The sequence below is a fragment of the Phallusia mammillata genome, chromosome 1 (assembly GCF_965637545.1).
Source record: "Phallusia mammillata chromosome 1, kaPhaMamm4.hap1.1, whole genome shotgun sequence".
NCBI classification, from domain to species: domain Eukaryota; kingdom Metazoa; phylum Chordata; class Ascidiacea; order Phlebobranchia; family Ascidiidae; genus Phallusia; species Phallusia mammillata.
The window spans coordinates 25275203-25284437 of NC_137252.1; the positions used below are offsets into that span (position 1 = coordinate 25275203).

At 39.1% G+C, this 9235-nt stretch overlaps 1 protein-coding gene across 1 annotated transcript; it reads right to left on the reverse strand.

Moving 5' to 3' along the window:
- Nucleotides 1-6890: 6890 nt before the first annotated feature.
- On the reverse strand, nt 6891-9196 carry LOC145222615 (uncharacterized). The gene is made up of 4 exons (XM_080088776.1): nt 8263-9196; nt 8038-8196; nt 7606-7758; nt 6891-7235 (listed from the first exon to the last, which is right to left on the reverse strand). Exons 1-4 carry the CDS (start codon nt 8393-8395, stop codon nt 7102-7104), a joined length of 579 nt encoding a protein of 192 aa, XP_079944902.1. The 5' UTR covers nt 8396-9196; the 3' UTR covers nt 6891-7101.
- Between the last annotated feature and the right edge of the window lie 39 nt (nt 9197-9235).

A 9235-nucleotide genomic window follows, 5' to 3' on the forward strand; every position in this document is an offset into this window, starting at 1 on the left:
TTTGAAAAATCATTCGTTTTTGTTCATAGACACCCTTTAGAACGGGGTTCGGCAACCTTTTTTGCACTGCGGACCGTTTTTGAAACCAACATTCTATCGCGGACCGGTCTTCAAAAAAACTACAAATATTTAGCAATAAAAACTCTTAAATTAGTTTCATCTCCGGGATACAGGCAAATGTTTTATAGCATTTAACCTAAAAAATTATGCGACACGGTAACGAACTCCTCGCGGACCGGTACCGGACCTCGGACCGGCGGTTGCCGACCACTGATTTAGAACACTAGTTACATATGTTAACAGGACATGAATATGCAAATTTAACGCTCGGGTCAGTTTATGCAACTGCTCGGCCGAGCACCGAGCATTAAAAACAGCGATACTCGGTACCGAGTACTCGGGTTCTGGCTCGGCTCGGCGCATCCCTAGTATTTGGCATATCGTTCATTCACTCGTAAAACAACTATAATTTCAGAACAAACTAAAAAAAGCGTCTCATAAGCGATATAAAAGCTTTCAATTTGTTTTTTAAGAGGTAGTATTTGTTTACGCGAGTCATTTTAAACGAGTGTCCAATTTGATCCGCGGACTCTGTGTTGTGCAACCCCACTATCTAAACCGATTTTTTGGGCATTGAACGCCTTTCGATGTATGTACTACAACACAATGTGAAACTATTAGCATTAGGTTCATATACCAGTGTCCTATAATTGATGGTGCAATTTATGCAAAATTTGAAATAAAAATGCACGTGTAGGCACGCCTGCCTCGATGGCGACTTGTTTAAGGCGGCTACAATGTAAACTATGATGTTCATTGCAAATTGTTTGGTAAGTCTGATCTTTGCATCTCAATAGCAGCTGTCTGATTAACAGCCCCACAGAGTGTCTCTTATTTCTTTGTATTCTTGAGTAAACGATTAAATGAGCTTCCACATCCCCAAAGGGAGAAAAATAGAAGAAAATAGACTACCAGATGACTAAAAATAGTCTAACAATAGACCCAGAATTCACCGGCGACAAAGTCGAAAATAAGCTATATATAGTAGAGCAAAATATTGGCTATTGCGTGAAACCTTTTTTTCTTTAAATTATAGCAGTGGTCGGCAACCGCCGGTCCGCGGCCCGGTACCGGTCCGCGAGGAGTTCGTTACCGGGCCGTATAATTTTTCAGGTTAAATGCTATGAGCATTTTGCCCACGTATTCCGTTGATGATAAACTAATTTAAGCGTTTTTATTGCTAAACATTTGTAGTTTTTTTATGACCGGTCCGCTGTAAAATTTTACTTTCAAAAGCGGTCCCCGGTGCAAAAAAGGTTGCCGACCCCTGAGTTATAGAATTCATTTTATGGCAAAGGTGCAATTTCCGAGCTGCTATGCTTCTTCTCAAGTACGAGCGGCTGTGTCCTACTTTAAACTTGAAACGGAAACGACAGTATAAACAAGAGGAAGTATGCGTAATGATGAACAAACACCTTATGTTTGTGCAGAACATTCTAGAATAACAAAATGACTCAAAATATCTTATGACTTGCATGAGAACGGAAATACCAACACTTACATCCAGTTATAAAGAGGTTAAACACTTCCCCTACATGCTGTGCAACATTATTGCAAACAACATGCTAACGTTGAACATAAACTTTGTGCACATTAATATCATGACCGCTACACACGCAACTCATAATTCACATGTAATGTACACTTTTATTTTTTGTAAACTGGATGAGGTTTAAATCGACAGAATTACATGCAATCTATGCTTATTTGTAGTCATGCAAAAGTAAAAAAAAAGAAAATAAAAGTTTATTTATATATATATATTCAATACGAAATCGACTTTCCCAAGTAGGAAAACACACAGGCCGTGCCAAATCACTTGCAACAGTCCAAAAGCGTTGCTTATTATTTACAAGGCTTGCAGAGTTTGCAACGGTAGCGACAAACTTTGCGGGAATCTTTGTATTTCGTGTCTTCCGTGCAAAGCGTTGCATCAGCTAAAACCCATTCAGGGCAGTGTTTACTGTCGTCTTGACAATCTAAACATAAAGATAGCAATTTTAAACTAAGTCGTTGTGTTAAGATTTTGTAAATTTTCAAGGATGTCCATATTTTTTATTCTTTTCAAACTTTTAATCCATTTCGTCGAATCAAAGAACTAAAATTCGTTTTTTCATCCGCTGGGTGCCTTAAAAATCTGATTTTCCGCCTGGGGTGCCGTAAGTTAAAAATGGTTTGGAAGAAACTAGGCCGAATGGTCTAGGGCAGCGGTGCACAACCTTTTCGCTATGGCGGCCGCATCGCAGATACCTATTTCACCAACGGCCGCACGTTTGTTCGTTTTCGTTTAAATATTACTTATCTAATGAAATAGGTATGTCATATGTAAACCATCTAATTGCGCCCGGAATGACCATAACATTTTTTTAACTTGATCCATAGATCGAGCACAACAGTCTGCAAGGCGATCAGTGTAAACAGTTTGTTATGTCATCATATATACATACGTTTTTTACAATTCTGGGCTGTTTTTAAATACAATTAATTGGCAGGAGTTTTGTTTACGTCACGGCGGCCAGTAGGCTACATGTATTTTGATATACATGTTTAGGCCGCATAAACCAGTCTCTGCGACCGCATGTGGCCGAACGGCCGTAGGTTTGTGCAATCTATCGCCTAAAGCAGGGGTGTGCAACCTGCGGCCCGCGGAGGCGCTGGAAATTTCTAATTTACTGACAAACGAGTTCAATTATCATATATTTTTGAGCAGATTAATGCGCCCGGTGCATGGGCGCCGGCAGAAAATTTTGCAAGAGGGGGCAAATTTTGGCTGATACTTTACCGCATCAGGAATTTGTTATAGCCATAAATCATATGAAGCCATAAATCGTGTACTTCACAATTGAGTTGCCTAAAAGTTAGAGCATTGAACGATGTCACAAATCCCCGCGCTGCCAATTTAATTACGTTTGCTGCTAAATATGTTAAATTGAGGTACACTGAAATTCCAAGGGGGGGCAAGTGCCCCCTCTTGCCCCTACGTGGCGGCGCCCATGGCCCGGTGGTATTTCTTTGCGCCCTGGCAATAATGCGGCTATAAATAAATGCGACTTTTATTTGTTAACTCAATATAAGCATATTTGGTACGCAACAAAGTAAATTCAACTTGTGGTGCGGCCCGCGATCTAATCATGGTAATTGTATTTGGCCCCACAGTGACAAAGATTGCACACCCCGTGGCCTAAAGCATTCGTCCTCGGGAGGGTCCTTGGTTCGAAGCCCGTAAAAAAAAGAATTGGGAAAGTTATGCGTTTGGCCGCAATTTACTTACCATCAGAGCATCCTGGTGGTGGTGGAAGTTCGCATTTATCGGCACACACACCGCAAGTTTTCTTGTATATTTGTCGAATATTTTTAGGCTACACATGTCGCGAAGCTTGTAGGTAAGACAAAGGAAATGAGTATCTTCGCAAGTTTCACCAGCTGCAAACAATTGTGTATACCAGTGGTTCCCAACCAGGGCCCATGGCCCCCCAGGGGGTGCAGATTCACAAGAAACACCCACTAAAAGTGTCATTTTCACCTTAACTTTATTCCCGAATTTAATCGACAATTTCACTTACTATTTGTTTATAGTGAGGTTTATCACGCTCATTTACTCTATTAGACCTGTTTAAGGCCAAAATTAAAACCGAATTCAAACGCTAGATTGCTATCTACATTTTAAGGGGGCCACAGGTCGTAGATGGTAACTAGAAGGGGGCCACGAGACCAAAAAGTTACTTTAAGGGGGCCATGGTCCACGAAAGGTTGGGAACCACTGGTGTATACATTAGTATGGTACTTAACCGTTTCATAAACGTTACCCTTGAAAGAAAGCTGATTGGTCTAATTTAGACCCTTCCCAAAAATTAAAAATGCAAACTATGACGTCACATAAAGATGACGGTGTTGAACCAAAAAAAACTATAATCCAATTTTCCTCCTAAAAATATCAAGTTACCCGAAGGTGCTAGTGTTCACAAAAAACACTTTGTTTAGTGAAGTAAACCTTGCTTAATCCGGACCCGTTTGAACCAAAAAATTGTCGTAGGCGAAGATCCGGTTCTGAAGTCGATTAGTCACAGCCTTACCACATTACATATCATTTGTAAGTTTTTTACTAATCACGCAAAGATCTGGTGGCTTAGGCTTCTTTATTTGCAAATCCTTATAAACAGCCTAATTACACGAACAACTTGTACACTACATACGCAACATGCAGCCGCAGTCTTTTGCAACGCACGCTTTGCAAATGCCACAAGTCTTCGGACAGATGTTATGAATATACATGGAGGCCATTTCTAGGGATTTGCACATTCCTGTAGCTTTTACCATGCACCACGAGGGGTATTTGTCTGCACAACCTTTACCTGTTTGACTGAAAAAGTTAGAATTACAATTTTCAAACACAAAATTTTAATTTAACCACAAACTTACTACATTTAGAAGCTGAATTCACTGCGTGGTAAATATTATTGACAAAAAGTCTTCGGAAAAGATCTAACCATTGTCCTTTCACACTGCCTAGGAAGGCTCCATACACGAAGAGAACGGCAAAAATCAGACGCATATTAAAATTTTATCGCGAAATGTTCTGTGCAATAGCAGAAAATGATGCTGAATCAAGTTGGTCCCTCCTTTTAAACATACCCGGCGCTTTTCAAAAATATTTTTGCTTCAGGCCAAGTTAATTTCCTCGGATCAGATGTAATCGGTAAGTGCATAAAAATACCACATAAAAAAAAAAAACAATAATTCCAAGTTCCAACTAAAATCAAACTTCTCATTGACAAAAAGACGTAGCCTATAGGCCTACTTCGCCTAATTAAGGCTAACCTTAAACCTTCACAACTAAAAACAGAAAACGAGTAAAAAAAGTTTTGTGTTTTTATTGTTATGAGTAGTGATGCACCGAACCCGCCTGAAAAGTTCGGGCCGATGCCGAATATTTGTTGTGGTTTTGTTTGCAAGTCAGAGAAGGGCATGGGAGTCGTTTTTCACTGATAGGCATTTCGGCAGTTGTTGTATTACAATTTGGAAAATTACACAGGAGCAATACTGTCAGTCTGTCACGTCATTAATCTGAAAAACCGAGCACTGTAGCAATTGAACTTTATTAATGATTTGAACATATGTTTTTTAATAATTGTCAAATTATACCTCGCATTCCGTGTAAGCTTTGCGTATTAATATAGTACGACGCTTAGTAGATTTCGGTCGAGAACCCAAGGGTCCAACTTCGCAACGTTTATTACCGTGTTAAGGGTGTAGCGACCGATCACTTGTTAGATTTAATCCTTAAGACAAACCCGCTTGTGCACAATTACGTCCGTAGTGACTTTGTATTAACGTAACTGTTGTGTAGCGTTGACTTAGGTTATGGTACATGTACCACACTGCAGTGTGGCCTGGTCTGGTGAGCATTGTTCAAAACAACATTAAGCCTATACACGTATATACTGTCGTCGACAAACAGTTAACGAAAGGTGACAACATATGTTATACAGCTGTGAGGAATTATATGCTCAAGGTATTTGATATAATTGTTAATACGTTTGTGCAGATGATATTCCCAGCAACGGCAACAGCTCGGCACCGTTTGGTGCAGTGCAGGGTCACGGTAAAACAGGCGCCAAAATCTACTTAACCGTTAGCAACTTTTTTTATGTCATTCAAACTCAACAGCCAAGAACAAAAATACAACGCAATTAAAAAACAACACTTGACACCTCGACATTAAGCGATATTTTGTTTGTTGCATTAAAGATACTATACTTATTTACATCTGTTTAAGTATTCACGCCTGTTTAGTTTTTTGCTGAAAAGCGTTTGGAACGGCTACGTAGTAAAACGTTTGTGTATGCGTAGATGCGTTGTTTCGTATTAAGCTGAATAGGCTCGTTAACCTGTAAATCACCTCCTCCCTGTACCCCACGTCGCACAAAACCCTGGCGGGGGACACTGACTGGCTCTGCCCTTGTAGACAAACATTACATGTAGCGTCCGCCACCCAATATATATAACATCCGTCATTGTGATACAAATAACTAAACACGTTAAAGCTCTATTACAGCGAGAACATAGCCCAGTTGCAAAATTGTCTGAACCGAACTGAACGTTACAAAACACTTAAGAACACTTTTATTGCACCAACCAATAAAGCATGATACTCCTAGATTATGTAGTTTAGTCAGTACAGCCGTTTTTAGAAAATTACGTTTTGGGGGTTGAGGGTGAACCGCTGAATCATTCGGAGTCAAACTTCTGAAAGATCAAAGTTAAATAACATATGTATAAATTTGAATACGATTGAACACTCTTTCTTGACCTAACGCGTGGAACAGACCAGCGTTAGACAGAAAAAAGAGAAAAATATGCGCCCCCTTTAAAAAAGTATAGGCTATTACGTATATTGAATATTTAACGCCCCCTTGCGTACTGCATCTACAATATAAAGGTAGAGCTACTAACACGATACGTTTCTCCTGATCCAAAAGTGCTTAATTTTCGATAGGTGGCGTAACGAGCACTTTTTTCATTTAAAACGGTATATCTCAAAAAATGCTAACGGTTAGGGCTATTAGGGTTGGGGTAAGGTATTAGCACTTAAAATTCAATAAAACTAACCCAAAAAATTAGTTACTAATGTAAAAGTTTTATGTAAATATTTCCCAACCCAACCCATTTATAGCCGCTAAATAAATAATTCAGCTCTTTACGCCACCTATCGAAAATTAAGCACTTTTGGATCAGGAGAAACGTATGGTGTTAGTAGCTCTACCCAATATAAACTTTTAGCAGTATGCAATTTACGCTTAATTAGAAATAAAAATGCACGCAACTCATGATTCACATGTAATGTACACTTTTATTTGTTTGCAAACTGAAAAAGGTGTCAAATCGACCGAATTACATGCAATGTATGCTTTATTAGTGGTCATGCAAAAGAAAATAAGGGAAAATAAAAGTTCTAAAAACTCAATAGGTCTATCAATTCGGAATCCGCTTTCCCAGGAAAAACGTGCCAAATCGCTTTGAACAGCCCGAAAGCGTTGTTCATTATTTGCAAGGCTTGCAAATTTTGCAACTGTAGCGACAAACGTCTCGGGAATGTTTGTATTTCGTGTCGTCGGTGCAAAGCGTCGCATCAGCTAAAACCCATTCCGGGCAGTGTATGCTGTCGTCTTGACAATCTAGGCATAAAGATAGCAAATTTAAACAAACTCGTTGTGATAAGATTTTGTAGGTTTTCAAGGATGGTTTTTGGATATTTAGTAAATACAGAAAATTCAAAAAGAAGGACATTTTGGCACTTTTTTTTCCTTGGAGGACAATTTGCTTTTCGTTAAAAAGGAGGACATGTCCTCCAAAATGAGGACGTATGGTAGCCCTACAGTAAGGTAAGAAGATTGGTAGGGACAGGAACTTGGCCGAATGGTCCGGCGCGCCTGACCCATATACACAGACACAAAAATCTTTGATCGGAATTCGTCCCCGGGAGCGTCCTGGTTTCGAAGCCCGTAAAAAAGGATTTGGAATAGTCTTCTGTCGAAATTTACTTACCATCAGAGCATCCTGGTGGTGGTGGAAGTTCGCATGCTTCGGCACACACACCGCAAGTTTTTTTGCATCTTTGTCCAATATGTTTTAGGTTGCACATGTTCCTAAACTTGTAGGTAAGACAAAGGAAATCTGTATCTTTGCAAGTTTCACCGGCTGCAAAGAACGGTGTAGGTCAGTATGGTGCTTAACTAGCCTATTTCATAATTTTTATCCCTAAAAGGAAGCTGATTAAGTAATCTACTTCAGACGATTAAAAAAATTAAGCTTGCAATCTATGACGTCACAGAAAGATGATGTTGTAAAACCAAAGAAACGATAATTCAATTTGCCGCGGAAAATATCACATTACCCACAGGTGCAGGTGTTTACGAAAACATTTTGTTTAGAATTTGCAAATACATTCAAACATTTATAGGAACAACTTCCACATACGCATCATGCAGCCGGAGTCTTTTGCAACGCACGCTTTGCAAATGCCACAAGTCTTCGGACAGATGTTGTGGATGTACAAGGAGGCCATTTCTAGGGATTTGCACATTCCTGTAGCTCTTACCATACACCACGAGGGGTATACGTCCGCGCAATCATCACCTGTTGGGTTGAAAATGTTAGGATTACGATTTGAAACAGCGATTTCTAATTTCACCACACACTTACTACAATCAGAAGCTGAGTCCACTGCATGGTAAATGTTCGTAACAAAAAGTCTTCGCAAAAGATCGGACCATTGTCCTTGCACACTGCCTAGGAAGGCTCCATACACAAAAAGGACGGCAAAAATCAGACGCATATTGAAATTTTATGGCGAAAATCTCTGTGCAATAGCAGAAAATGTTGCTGAATCAAGTGGGTCCCTCCTTTTAAACATTCCCGATACTTCTTCTCTTGCTTTTCAAAAATAATTTTGCTTCAGGCTAAGTTTCCTGGGATCAGAACAAGTGCATGAAAACTCCAGTTTACAAAAATCCCAATTAAACTTTCGAATTGATTTTGAAGTTGTTTTAATACAAGTTGCGCAATTATTTGAAAGTTTTTTTACATCTTGGATTAAATAATAAAATGAAGGCATATACCTTTGGGCCAATTTAACCTAAAACCTTCACGACTGATAAGCAGAAAATGCGTTAATAAAAGTTTTATGTTTTTCTATTGTTAAGAGCCCTCGAGCTTGCATCTGATTTCGTGATTTTGGTTGCAAGTCACAGAAGGTCATGAGCGTCGTTTTTCACTAATGGGCATTTTAAAGCTTGTTTTTCAGTTTGGAAAATGACACGGTAGCAATGCTATCACGTCACCACCCAATAAAAGCGAGCACTGTAAGTTGTTTTGCCCATTATGTGCTCATACATTAAACTGACATAAAAATAGGCACTTTGCGAACTATTCGAACTCATTAATATCCAAGAATCATAGAACCTTATTCGAATAAACTTATGTTTGATTGAAACCTGACATTTTTCACCCATTACCTTGCATATTGCATTGTGGTATTTTTCTTAATATGTGTTAAAACATTTATTGGTTTAAGCTGTGTATTCTTCAGTCGCTGCAGCAAGCAATTTGAACTCGTCCCTTTTTTTAAAAAAAAAAAAAAAAAAATGTCCCTTTTTAAAGGCGTTGGCTTACATTG

Coding starts and splice junctions, on each gene's coding strand:
- LOC145222615 (XM_080088776.1), bottom strand. CDS start 8,395: ATGCGTCTGATTTTTGCCGTCCTTTTTGTGTATGGAGCCTTCCTAGGC. Junction 7,759..8,037: donor AGACTCCGGCTGCATGATGC/GTATGTGGAAGT, acceptor CGTTCTTTGCAG/CCGGTGAAACTTGCAAAGAT. Junction 7,236..7,605: donor ACCACCAGGATGCTCTGATG/GTAAGTAAATTT, acceptor CTTTATGCCTAG/ATTGTCAAGACGACAGCATA.